This window comes from Grus americana, chromosome 18 (genome assembly GCF_028858705.1).
Source record: "Grus americana isolate bGruAme1 chromosome 18, bGruAme1.mat, whole genome shotgun sequence".
In the NCBI taxonomy this organism is placed as follows: domain Eukaryota; kingdom Metazoa; phylum Chordata; class Aves; order Gruiformes; family Gruidae; genus Grus; species Grus americana.
In genome coordinates this window covers 8,886,991-8,900,541 of record NC_072869.1, presented here as the reverse complement: position 1 = coordinate 8,900,541, position 13,551 = coordinate 8,886,991, and the positions used below count along the sequence as shown (strand labels likewise).

The 13,551-nt window shown below is 55.8% G+C and overlaps 1 protein-coding gene across 3 annotated transcripts in view; it reads right to left on the bottom strand.

Annotated features, from left to right (window-relative positions):
- MGAT5B (alpha-1,6-mannosylglycoprotein 6-beta-N-acetylglucosaminyltransferase B) overlaps positions 1-13,551 on the bottom strand; it is a 68,626-nt gene that overhangs the window by 19,535 nt on the left and 35,540 nt on the right. For all 3 annotated transcript variants that reach the window (XM_054846692.1, XM_054846693.1, XM_054846694.1), the window contains 5 exons: positions 12,214-12,326; positions 10,788-10,861; positions 9,156-9,326; positions 8,159-8,323; positions 7,312-7,481 (listed from right to left, as the gene is read on the bottom strand). In XM_054846692.1, coding sequence (XP_054702667.1) covers positions 7,312-7,481; positions 8,159-8,323; positions 9,156-9,326; positions 10,788-10,861; positions 12,214-12,326 — 693 coding nt within the window. The remainder of the gene's footprint in view (positions 1-7,311; positions 7,482-8,158; positions 8,324-9,155; positions 9,327-10,787; positions 10,862-12,213; positions 12,327-13,551) is intronic.

The window sequence follows — 13,551 nt, the reverse complement described above, 5'->3', positions numbered from 1 at the left end:
GATCTAAAAGCAGGACCGGTGTCTTTGAAGCAGAGCATCTCGCTCATTTACCCCCCTTATCCTTCCTAAACACTTTGCAACCACTGATTTTAATATTCCAATCATGCAAATCCAGGCTGCACCTCCGAAGTGTGTGTGGGGGATATTTTTTCATTCCTCCTTATTTAAACATTCTTTATTCAAGCTTTCATCATTTGCCAGTTAAGTCAACTAATTTTCTACTAAACCCAATTTCACTCATGGTTGGAGTGAAATTTCCCTGATTTTTCCTCGTGCCATGTACTATTAATGGCGCTTGAAATTACGCAAATAAAATTGATGAGCGCAAATGCCTCCTTCTCAGCCAGCGCAGCCAAGAGATTTGTTTTTGAAAACCACTTGATCCCAGCTCCTGGAGAAACCTCCCCTTCCCAGACCAGCCGATGGCCAACGGCTCGTGCCCGGGCTCCAGAGCCCCGGCAGGTGACCCGGTGGCTTGTCCCATCCCGACATCCAGGATTAGTGCATCAGCTCAGTGCTCGCTCCTCGTCGGGTGAGAGCAGCTGAAGCAGCTTCAATCCAAGCGGATGCAAGCGCCGAGCTCGTTTCTCCGCCAGCTGCCTCCACCAGCTGTGCCTACTCCAGAATAAACCTACAGCAGCTTCTTGTCCTCCTATTTTCCCCTTATAGGTACTTTAATCAACCAGGGGACGCGGTCCCTTCCCACGCGCGGTGCAGGCTCTCTGAAATCAGATGACTGCAGGGCTGTCTTTACATCCCATTGACCCATTTTCAAATTACCCCAACATTTCCTTCCACGTTATCACTCCTGGGGCTGAAAAGTCCAGCACTAAATGGATCTCGTGGGCATCTGCTGGCAGGCTGGGCCAATATCCTATATTATATTTAATTGCATCTTCTCTGCCTGCATCTGCTGTCATCAGCAAGGCAGACTGCAGCGGGGGAAACGGAGGAGGGCTTCTGTCCTTTCCGCTCCTTGGGCTTCTCCCTGTCTGCGGCAGCCCAGCAGGCACAGGGCCCTTAGCCGGGGGATGAAAGGTGCCGGAGCCGAGCCCGAGTGGTCCCGGGGGTCTGTGACAAGCCCATCACGAGCAATTTAAAGTGCAAATCAGAACCCACAAGCCAAAGGTCCCACTGCCTGGCCCCTGCTCCCAGCTCTTCCTCCTGCTAGAAGGGACAGATGCCATGTCCCCAAGCACCACATCCATCCATACCCCCAGGGGTGGTGACTCAACCACTTCCCTGGGCAGCCTGTTCCAGTGCTTGACAACCCTTTCACAAAGAAATTTTTCTTCCAGCCCTGCGGGGCTGGAGGCTGGGTTTGATCCAGGGGCTCCTGGTTGGACCATCTCTGGGTGTACTGAAACCCCCGTCCTCCCCGACCTCGCCAGCCCGGAGAGGCTCTGGGTCCCCGCAGGGAGGATCAACCCAGGCATAACCTCCTCTCACCTATATAAATTACCCTGCAATTAATAAGGTTATGATAAACTTTATGGGACAAAGCAGAGGCTTCTGCAATGGCAAAGCAGTCAGCGAGCAAATCATCATTTGGCTACAAAACAAACATATTTCACGAAGGAGTGCAATTTAACAGCTCGGTAATTCCTGCTAATTTATGCACCTTCCTCTCCTCTAAAATGAAGCCCTCGAAGGTGGAAGACATCCCTCCCTGTCGCTCCTCGCCCCGGCAGGGCAGCTCATCCCCGGTCCTCACTGACTGCTGCCAGCAAAGCTCCGAGCCGCCTCTTCAGCGGTGCCGGGCAGCTGCTGTAATTAAAGGGAGCAGCTTTTGCAGTCTTGTTTCCACATACCTGGCTTTTAATTGTGGAGCTACGCGGCTGCAACTCTGCAAGCAGCTGCGCTTGGCTGGAGGAGGGGAGGAGGAGCCGGGGAGGAGATGGGATCCACGGGTGAGACCCACCTTCCCCGGCTGGGCAGAGTCAGACCCTGGGGAAGCACAGGAGAGTGCCAGAGCTATCAGCTCTTCCTGGTCAGAAATTCAGCAAATAATGAGGAAACTTCCCGGGAAAGGCAAATAAATTCTTGGGCTCCTGTGGGGAGCAGCAGAAGCTGAGCACGCGCGTGCTCGTGGCAGCTGGGCAAACCCTCGGACCGTCCCCTGCTGTCCCAGCTGCTCCAGCAGCTCAAAGTTAAGGGACAGTTTTAGCCAAATCTACAGGGACACCACTAGAGCAAAGCCGATTCGTACCCACTAACGTCCCAGACCCCACCGCCTAAGATACATCTGCTGGAAACGTGTCCCGATCAAACTGCGGACTGGAGAATCCAATACAGTGGCGTGTCCAGCGTTTGCGTAACCCTTGGGTTAGCCTTCATCACCTCCATCTCTGCAAGGGTTTGCAGCAGTCGAGTACCCACAATTGGGGGCATCACCTTCAGCTCCCACCGAGACCTGTAACCAAACATCCAGCCTTTCCGTAACGCAACCGTGTCCCAGCACGCACATCAAACCTGGCCAGAAAAAAGAACAACCCAGCAGCCCTAAGGGCTTACAGAAACACTCGGTCCCAAGTAACGGGAACATCCGATGCTGCATTCGGGTTTCCTCCCCACCGGAGCTGATAAATCCCACGGCCACGCCGCTCCATCAGGGCCGCACGCGACTGGTCACTTCTGGCTGTTCTCACAAGCAACTCCTGGCTCGCCCGCGCAACGTCAGGACTGTGCGTGCCAACTGGCGAGGGCATCGCGCGAGTTTTCACGTGAACAGATGCAAACAGAAAGATGGTTTTTATCTACGTTTTCTGCCAGAAAATCATTAGAAATGCCTTCATCTGGACATCGTGTTTCCACCTGAACGGCCCTTTTTGCAGCCTAAATACACCTCGGTGACTGTGGGAAGCGCAGGAAAATAGCTGCTATAATTAAGTATGTGCCAGGCCACGAGAGGAGAGCGGCGGCAGCAGGAGCTGAGCCCTGTCCCGCCGCGGTGCTGGCCCTGCCGCAGCCTGTCCACGCCACCCCAGCACACAGAGCGCGGCTCGTTGCCCAAACCACGCGCTGGCCACAGCGGCCGCTCGGCAGGGAAAGGGCTGCATCACGGGATACACGCGTGTGCTTAAAACTTGCCAGGGCCGGTATGAGGAGTCCAGAACTTGACACCAGAGCAATTAAGCTCCGAGAACACTTTGTAAAGCCCTGACCCCACGAGGCATCAAATCCTATTTTCTTCGACTTTCTGTCCTGCCTTATGAGCAGTTAATTTCAAGGGGGCCATCGCAAAAAGCACTTCTCGGCGTCGCTGAGATCAATACTCGCTGCCGCTCCAGCACCTCACGGAACGGCACCCCGTCTCCCCGAGCCTCTCCCTTAGCCCCCCGCAAAAGCAGCTGGAGATGCTGCCGTGACCGTTCCCACCACCCAAGGACGGGATTAGGAGCTGGAGGTCCCAGCAGCACCGTCGTGCCCCTTTCTCCTGGGGGGAAAGGCTGAGCAGGCGCTGCGGAGGAAGAGGCTCGGCTTATTGCGGCTTTTGCACCGGCGCAGCCATCGCTCCGAAGGTGCCGCTTGTAATTTTCCAACATCTACTTCTAAGCTGCCTCATTAACAACCCAGCTCAGGTCTTTCAGGCACTTCCCACTCCTCCCCTACCAGGCAACACCCCCCCCCCCCCCAGCCTTGATTCTCACTTCCCTGCAAGCACATTTTGGCTACCGAAGCAGCACAAGGAGCCTTCAGCAAGAATCAAGTGTTTACACTCAGATTTGGGATTTTTTCCTCCCTCCTTGCTTCTACAAGACAGGGCTCAAAATGCTGCCGGGTCCTTCCGCTGCCCCTACCCACCCAGCACAAACCTCGGACGGAAACCGGCTCCCGACTCCCTGCTCCAGCCTGGCGCTTTGCTTCCCTCCCAGCGACGCTTTGCACCGGCCACCTGATAATCCCGTGTTTCACCCCTTGCCTGTCAAAACGCATCAGAAGAAGCTCACAAATTCACCGGGAAACGCAAAGGAGGACAAAGACCTGCCCTTAGTTCAACTACAGGAGAAAAATTAGCCCCTGGTGGGACACGGCAGCGGAATTCACAGGTCTTTAAGCTCTACAGTGGGCAAAAGATAAGCTAGATAAGGTAGCCCTGGAAAACCAGGGCTGAGCTCAGTGGCTCCGATCTCAGACCTGACGGAGACATTCGGACAGTGCCTGGCCAAGTCGTGGAGCAAGCCCGCAGATCCCCAGAGCTCCGTGGCTCTGCTCCAGATTAACTCTGGTCCCTCAAACCAGGGAAAGAACCGTTTAGCACCTCTGCTATTCACCGCTTAGCATCTGCTGCTCTCCCCCCTGGAGCCCCCCGGCACGGAGAGTTGCCCAGCACAACATGGTCACACTCCTGGCCTGTTTTCACACCCAGCTCTCCATCACCAGCTTTTTGGACTTACTTTTCCTCCTCATTTGCCTGATCCCCAGCATTTCAGACCCAATCCTGACCGCCGCCTCCAGGCACTGCTGCATTGCAATCAATAGAGATGCTAATAACGAACCGCTCTTAGATAACTACCAGCTGAAGTGTACGCAAGCAGCCCTTCCTTCCAGTGATCCCTCGCCAATGATCAATACGGGTAGAAAAATCAGCTCAGAAATTTGAAGAGACAAAAAACAAACCGGGAGAGACGTTATTCCACGCTGAATAATTTATGGGCGCCAGCCTTTGCTCCGTGAAGGCCGTGCTGGGCGGGAGCAGATACAGCTCTGAGCCGTGAAAGGTGCAGGGGGTGCCAAAGAAAAATAAACAAGAGGTGAACTCAACATCTCACATTGCTGGAGCAAAATATCCCCAAAGCCACCCCAACGCTGGTGCCTGCCCCACTGCAAACTCAGCAAGAGACACCTGGGGTGGGAGAGGATAAATTTAGCCCCGGTCTACAGCGGAGCAAAATTGTGCTGCTTCAGGAGGTGACCCGGGGGCAGGAGGGATAAGAATCACCTGGGCTGACCCTTCCACGGTGACGCAGCTTTGGCTTCGCTTCATCCCTGCACCCCAGCTCCTCATGCATCCCCCGGCTCTCTGCATACCAGCCCCTGCCCAAAGCTGCGGCTACAGATAAAGTCCCCTCCAGGCTCTAACAAGGTACCCAGGAATAACTATTAGCACAACTGGGGATTAATTACACGTTTTGCTAAGCCTCCCGCTCGCTCGTGGCTGGGCGAAGGCTTATCTCAGGATTCCTCGGAGCCAGCAATGCCCCGCCAGCCCGATAGCAGGGACGTTGCTGAGAGGTCCGCAAGCACGGAGCAGAATTGTTGGCACCACTCGGTCCTCCCCTCCGGGGGGGGGAACCTCTGCTCCCCCTCTGACACCCGCGCTGACCCACCTCTCGATGGGCTGCAGGAGGGTCCCAGCGAACACTGGGCTGTCTCCAAAGGGACAGAGGGGACCCAGCTACAGCCCCGTTCCTGCCTCTGCCCGCCCCAGCCCCATCGGCGTAGAGGTGGACCCATGACATGGGTGTCCAGCATTTAAAATGTCATCAAAGCCAGGCACAGGACACTCGCTCGGGGAGGTGGGGACAGTCTTTATCACTGGGACAGGGAGAAGCGCAAGATGTGCAGCCCCAGCCCGGCTCACTGCCCGTCACAGCTACGAAGGGGAAGAGCCAGAGCTGCTGTTCCCAGGCATCCCAGGGGACACGTCCAAATCCACGTCAGAAGAGGAGGTCTCATCATGGCCAACTGAGACCAAAGCTTCTACGCTTCTGAGAAAGGCAAAATACTACGGGCAGCAACGCAGCTCTCTCCAGAGTCACTCGCAGAGGGAAATGGATGCTGCAAAACCCCCAGTAAGGCTCAGCCAGCTCCTTCCCCTCGTTAAATGACTACCGTGAGGCTCTTCATTAAAAAACACAAACAAGAACCACACAACAGCAACACAACCCTCCTAGCCATTAACTTCTTTCATCCTCGAGTACACGGATATTATTTAACACGTCAATTTAACCCAGCATGCCACGTGGAGATCGCCGTGATGCATGCCCGCCTCTTTGAGAAGCTGCTGCCTTTTGCATTAGGACCAGGATTATTTTTTTGAGTTAATTAGTCGGGAGCTAATTCCGTTCATTAATTCTGAATGCCGCAGGGGATGGGTTGGGTTTTTTGTTGGTTATTTTTTTCCAGGATTGTTGGGTTTTTTCACTCCCTTTTCAGCATGGCTCATTATGCGGCCCATGCTGGCTTAGCATTGCCCAAAACCTGCCCAGTCCCCAAGGTACCTTCAGGCTTTTCTCGATTTATAACCCATCCTAATTTGCATTTTCCCTGGCACTTGCCCTCCAACTTGAGATGTCCCGTAGGAGGCGAGGAAACCTGGTGAGGTTAAAGGCGGCAGCAGCAGCAGCCCGGTAATAACAGAACTGCGTCAGCAGCGGAACACAGCACACAGTTATATTCTCCCTCTTGCTTTTTCCATCTAATATTGGTCCCTCTTAGAGACAGAGACACTTGTAGGGTGGCCCGGTGTAGCCGTTTGCACACTCTCACCCTGCATCGCCCCATATCCCTTGGCAGAAAAAGCCCATCCCTCTGCGAGAAGTGCCCTGGCAGCAGCAAATTCCCCCACAGGTCCCCAAGCCACCACCGACACCTCCTGAGGAGGGACTCCTTGGTGGCTGCCACCCCGCTGCAAGGGACGCAGGTTGTTTTTGGCAGCCGCCCCAGCTGCCTGCCTTGCGGCGGAGCAGGAAGGGAGGGAGGGAGGAAGGAAGGAAGGGAGCACAGCCGCTGCTCAAACACCACCGGCGAAGCCACGGGGGTTGAGAGCAGCCACGCACCGTGGGAAGAGCCAGTGACCTGCAGGACACCTGCATCCTGCAGCCACACGGCCACCAGCCCTGCAGAGAGCATCCCTGGGGAGCGGGGTGGGCAAAGGGAGCCTTTCCCATGCCCAGCCCTAGGCAGGCGTCAGGGGACACGGGTGACGCTGTGTGCTGACGGCAAGGGATTAATGCTGCCCAGATCCAGTGCTGGGACCGCAGGGCAGAGCCCCTGCCCCAGACATCTCCACATCAGCCCCATGCAACGCCCTGCTGCAGAGCCTTGCTTTGCATCCGTCCTCCTCACTTTCCTGGGATGCAGACGGGATGGGATCGATCCTAGCTGTGATGCTGGTGGTCTGCACCCACACAACGCTTGCACCAGCACAGCACCAGCGCTGCCTGAGATGCAGGTGGGGAAAATGCCACCCCCGAGCCTTTGCAGACTTCGTGCTTTCATGCAAGGCCTCGACAAAACCCACACACGCGTGCAGGGGACAGACCCTCTTTGGGGGAGACCGCGCACCTATAGCACCGCAGCACCCACCTCTGCAGCTCCTTCAGGGAGACCGTGACCCTCAGGCTGTGTCCCAGGAGGAAGAGGGCAGCCAGGATGTCAGCCCACTGCACCATCTCGCCCAGTGGGCCCCCCTTCAGCACCCGCGGACTGAAAACATCCCCCGACTCCTCCGTCAGGAAGCCGATATGGATCAAGATCTGGAGAGACAAGGAGAGGGGTCAGTGCTGGGGGAGGTGGTGCTGGGGGGAAAACAGACAAGTTGGGTTTTCCAGCCCAAAATTACTTATGGTCCCTGATTGCCTCCGGCTCTTTTCGCACACTGTAATTACTCAGGAAAATCAGTCGAGTGTAAAGACAAGTGATCTATTTCCAATTAGCAAAGACCCAATAGTCAGAGTTTACCAGCTCCCATCGACTGGCACTCTACACCCTGGGACCAAGTTCACATTCCTGATGCACACCAGGGCCCGTCCCACGGACCAGCGACTGATGCCCCGGCACGCAGGGACCGAAGGGCAGGGCACCGCAAGAACACGAACAGGAGGGCCAGCAACCTCGGCACCTCCGCAGAGGAGACGTGCCAGACTCCTTGCCCGCTGCCAGGGGCTGTCTGCCGGCCGGCCGCTGTCTCTCACCCACCAGGACCCGTCTCCAAAATTCATCCCACTGTTCAGCAACACCCGTCCTGCGACAGCCCAGACGCATGCAGGATCACACCCATGGACCACAGACCAACCCTGCAGGCACGCACACTTCCATAAATGAATTTTCCTTCCAGCTCACTCATTTCCCCGCTGTCTCTGCTCCCCATGTTCCCAAGGGCTCAGCTCTTCCATCTCCCCACCATGACCCCCCCCGTGCAATTTGCTCGTACGTGTTTCTGGTCCCTTTGCCGGTCCTTCAGCTTCTGCTCGAGGCGCCGAGCTGCCCGCAGCCACTGCTGGGCCAAGTGCCGGATCCTCTTCTTCATGAAGCTGAGGGACTCCTTGCCCGTGCCGATGAGCTCCAGGAGGTGAGCCAGGTCGCTCCGGAAAGCTGCCTAGGAAAGGAGCACGCTCTGCATTTTAAGCGTAGGGAAAGTGGCCGTGAGAGGAGCCCCTGGGCTGCCATGGGGGCTGGCGGAGCTTTGCCCATCACAGCTGAGGTGCTGTGGGTCCTTCCCGGATGGACAGGGAAGGATGCCACCAGACCTGACACCAGAGCTCCTCCGCTTAACGCACCAGATCCCAGGGGCCCTGTTGCACCCAGAGCACCTCGTGACATCCCGGATTCCTCCGTACAGGAAAGACATGGACCACCAAAATGATCGGAGGGCTGGGGCACCTCTCCTACGAGGACAGGCTGAGAGGGTTGGGGTTGTCCAGCCTGGAGAACAGAAGGCTCTGGGGAGACCTTCTCATGGCCTTTCGGTACTTAAAGGGGGCTTAGAAGAACAAAGATGGGGACAGAGTTTTTAGCAGGGCCTGCGGCAATAGGACAAGGGGTGACAGTTTTAAACTAAAAAAGGGTGGATTCAGACTGGATATAAGGAAGCATTTTTTTTATGTAGAGGGTGGCGAGACACTGGCACAGGATGCCCAGAGAGGTGGTGGATGCCCCGTCCCTGGCAATGTTCATGGTCAGGTCGGACGGGGCTCTGAGCAACCTGATCTGGTTGAAGACGTCGCTGCTCATGGCAGGGGGTTGGACTAGATGGGCTTTAACGGTCCCTTCCACCCCAAACCGTTGTGGGATTCTGTGAAAACCCAGGTGGGGCATCATGGCCATGCTGACACTGCTGGCTCTGGGAACATTTACTTCCAGCAGCCTTGAAGCCATCGTCCCCCCCCAGCCCCCCGGGACCGGCGGGACGCAGGCTGCCCCCACCTTACCTGCACCTGGGGCAGCGGCGGGGGGGAAGGCAAAGCCGCCGTCCGGTTTCGCCACGGCAGGGGAGGGCAGAACCACTCGACTTCGCTGAGGTAGATGAGGAATGAGCACTCGGTGCCGTCCACGCCAAAAAACGCGTAGCAGGGGTCGGAGGTCCACCTGGCCCTCATCCACTGCGAGGGGGGCAAAGAAACACGTAGGGCTCGTCCTCCGGCCGGGAGGGGACACGACAGCCCTGCGAGCTGCCCCTGCTACGGGCAACCTCTACTCTCCATCACGTTTCTCTAGCTGGGAGCTAGAACTGAAGGGCAGAGGGTGGGTAAAGGGCTGCGGACCAGCGCACGCTCAGCACCAGTGCCGCCGTGCCGATGCTCGCCCACCCGGTGCCTGCAGCACACACGGGGCAGAGGAAAAGCCAGGAGGGTTTGCTGGGGGCTGCTTGGGTTTCCGGCACTGGTTCCATGCCTTCCCCGGGGGCACAGCCATTAATCCCTAGCATGCGATACCCCACAGGGTTTTCTTCTCGTTAGCTTTGCTGGGGAGCGAGCCGAGCTGCTGATCTCATCGCCCCGGGTGCAGCGGGGCAAGGAGACGGACCCACCAGCAGTCCCCGAGGATGATTTCACATGAAGGAGAATAACCAGCGACCGAGGCAGTGATTTATCATCCCCCACAACGGCTCTTGCCAGCCTCTTCCTAATTCAACTACAAAAACAAATCTAGTCAGGAGACAGGTCGCTTCGCCCAGTATGTAAAACGTAGCAATCACCCGGACAGGAGATCAAATTGCAGCCTCCCAGAATTAAATTACATTCTGAATTTACTCAAATCGTGGAAGGAAAGGATGCCTAGCACCAGGGGAAGAGGAAAATACAACCCCCCGGTATCATTTTAATATACCCTTCAACATCTTTGCAGGGAGACTCGGCCCTGCAGAAGCCTGAGCTTGAAGCAGGAGGCTGGGAAGGGGAGGGGAGAAGGAGATGCTTTTAATTAGTTCATGTAAATATGCCCTCTGACAAAGCAATCATGCTCTGGGCCAAATGCCAGGCTGCGTTCAGGTGTAAAGCGCAGGTGGGGTCAGGCAGGACATCCTGTTTGAGACCGGAGGTCTTCGCCACCTTAACGAGATGCTCTCCTGTGCAACGCTGAGATCATTCCCCAGACGCTAGCTAACGCCCCAGGTATTTAAAGATGATGTGACAGCGCTTCTGTCGTTAAACACAGAAACAGGCAGGGAGGGCTGCAGGCAGAGGTGGTCTCTGCTGCTGCCTGCGCACGTCTGGGTACCGTGGCTTCAGTACTTCGTACGACTAAAACTGAAGGTATACGCCTTATTACTGGGAGAACCCAGTTCCATCCGTATAGCGAAGGCTCCCAGAGGAGGCTGGACACCTCCCTCGTGTTTCCTCCTTGCAGCACAGCCCGGCTTTGCTTTCCACAACTTTGGCTCTGCTCCTCCTCCTGCAACGGGCCACACTTTTCCCGTTTTACAGCAAACAGTTTTATTCTGGAAAGCATCCCCCTCCCCGCTGCCCGTCCCAGTTTAACCCCCGGGGTCGTTGCTTTGTGCCCTTCCCAGCAGCTTCCACCCCAGGTCGAGAGCCTCCCCCAGACAGGGAACCCCGACTCACCTCCACTTTGCCAGCGCAGTCAGGGTACTTGGGGTCCCTGGGCACCTCACACTGGTCCCTCCTGCCTTCTGCCACTGCAGAAAGACAATTTGGGCTTGGGGAGAGCCGGGGCATGCCGACGGAGCAGCCAGAAACGCTGGCGGGGAATGGCATGGGGCTGCCAGCCCCCGAGCACGTTCATCGGCACCGCAGCTGGGCCGGCAGACAGCCCGATCCCGCTCGGTGGAGCGGGACACCAGGATGTGAAGCATCTTCCCTAAGGTCAGGGAGGAAACAGAGGAAACCCCCCAGCCCCGCTTCAACGCTGCGAGCACATTCCCCTTTCCTAAATCTCAGCAGGTCTCTCTATAGCATCTCCCTGCTGCTCTCAGCCTGGTCCAGACCCCAGGTCCCACCTATCCACGCTCCTGCTGATCACCCGTAAGCAGGCTGCAGTATCTAAGGAAGCACACGACAGCCTTTATGCGGTAAACTTGCAACAAAAATTGTCCTCCTGAGCTGTCGAGAGAAGACTCGGCCCCCTGGGTTAGCCCTGGAATAAGGCACGGAAGTGGCTAAAAAGGGAATAGGATTTTTTCTTCCTCTGTGGTTGGATAAATAAAAGACACCACCCCTCCTAGAAGCCCTCCTTTGTCAATAACTCAAAAAGCATGAGGTGGAAGAGGTAACAGAAGCATCTTCTACGTGATGATGCCAGTCCAAACCCCAGGAACCAGGCAGCCGTGTGGAGAAACATCTGGAGAGCCCAGCTGCCCTCCCAGCACTGCCAGAGCGGGATGGGAACATCTCTCCTGGCACTGGATCCCAGCCCCTGGGCTTTGGATCCAAACCGCCACATTTTTCTGTCCAGGTGTTTGTGCTGGCACTGCTCCTCATCTTTAATTCTGCATTTAATTCCGTGGCATTTATTTCTGACAGCAATTCAGATTTGTCACCATTCCCCCCCGTCGCAGGCATGAGTCTCCCAGGTCTTGCTCCTCTGCAGATTGATCTCTCCTGCTCTCGAGGCCTCCTGGGCCAAGTGAGGCAAGGCTTTTAGGAGAAGATTACTGCTTTTAGAGGCCATGGAACGTGGTTCCCTATGCAGCCTTCTTTTCCAGCCTTCCTGGCTGTAATAGCGAGGTGAGAGCCCTGGAAACCTCCGAGAAGGCTCAGACTGCACTCAGGACCTCCTGTTCCTCAAAGAGATGGTCCGACCGTGTGCTGCATCTGCACAGAGTTGGACACAAACAGCCCCCGGATCTGCCGAAGAGCTTCAGGTGCCCTACTTAGTGCTGCAGGCAGGGGTGAGCTGGGTAACCTCAGACCAGCATCCGTTCCTCTGCATTTTTACCAAATTTTTCATGGTAGGCTTGGCTGGATCTCCCTATCGCAACTGCACAACGCGCAGGAGGTCTGAGGCATGGGGGTCCCCAGGGACACTCACCTTTCCCGTTCAGGAGGCTGTTCCGGAGAATCTGATCCACTTTTATTGCGATGTCGGAGACGTTTTGAGCTATAGCTTGGATCCTCTCCATCAACCCGGCTGCTGGCTGGAACCTGGGTAAAAAAAAAACAAATAGACCCTGCAAACCTGATGTCTCCCAGAGGTGACACCCAGGGGTGCTTACAGCAAACGTGCCATCCTTGGAAGCTGCCAGCAGCTTGAACTTAGCTCCAGGATGCGACATGGAAACATCTGGTCCAGCGTGTACCGGGCAAAGAGGTCATTGCCTTCCAAGAGGTTTGATTAAAAACCTGTGTAAATCACTATCCTGCCATTTTGCGCAGCGTGCTGATAAACACAGATACATCTGTGCGTTTTACATGGGGCAATATTAAATAGGCTGGAAAAATTTGGTTTTCTTATTTCAGATGTGCTACGCTTGAAAACCCTCTGCTGTGGTTATTGGCCTTGCGGTGCATGTAGGAAGCCGTGCTGGGAAAAAAAAAAAAAAAGGGGAGAAAACACCCAAAAATACAAAGAAATGCAAAACCGGAGGAGGGCTGGGGAGCAGACTGCGGACAGATACAAAACGCACAGGCGGACACCTGGATGGTCTGAGCCAGCCCATCCACCAAAGATTTAGGCGAGCGGATTTCCAGTTCCCCCGGCGAGGAGCAGCGGCGAGGGCTGTGCGGGGACAGGGCGCCGGGGCGAGCGTCGGCAGTGCTGCACGAGCCAGGGTAGAGCTGGGTATCGCAGCCCCAGCAAAGCCCGCAGGCACCTTCCCGCCGAGCCTTGAGATCGGATTCCACCGGTTCGAATAGCCGCGCATGCCGTCTATCGAATTAAACCTCGCAATCAATACCGTCCTGGGTAAACAGCACCATTAAACTCATCTACATAACACACTGTGTAGAGGGAGCGACAGAGCACGGTAAAGAGGCCGGGTGTCAATTAAAACCCGGTGTAATATATAAAAGGGCAAGAGAACTCAATCCGTCAGCAGCGGTGCCCTGCCAGGCCTGACAAGGAGCAAGCTCTCCACCTCCAACGCCTCGCCTGCCGTTTCCGCTGCAAACAACAACCACGTCCCGAGGAGCGCAGTTATCGCAGTAAATAATTTCCCCTTCTGCAGCATCTGGGTCGTAAGTTTTTCCTCCTGCTGCCGCCGAGATCATTGTAATACAGGGAAATGTCATAAGCAGCGAGCAAAACCAAAAGGGCTACCTTGAATACTCTTGGCACAAAAAATATGTGCTGATGTCAGGTCCTTCCCGGTGAAGTTTTATGTTTGTTCTCTAGCAGATCAGTGAACCCGAAGGCTGGGATTTAAAGTAC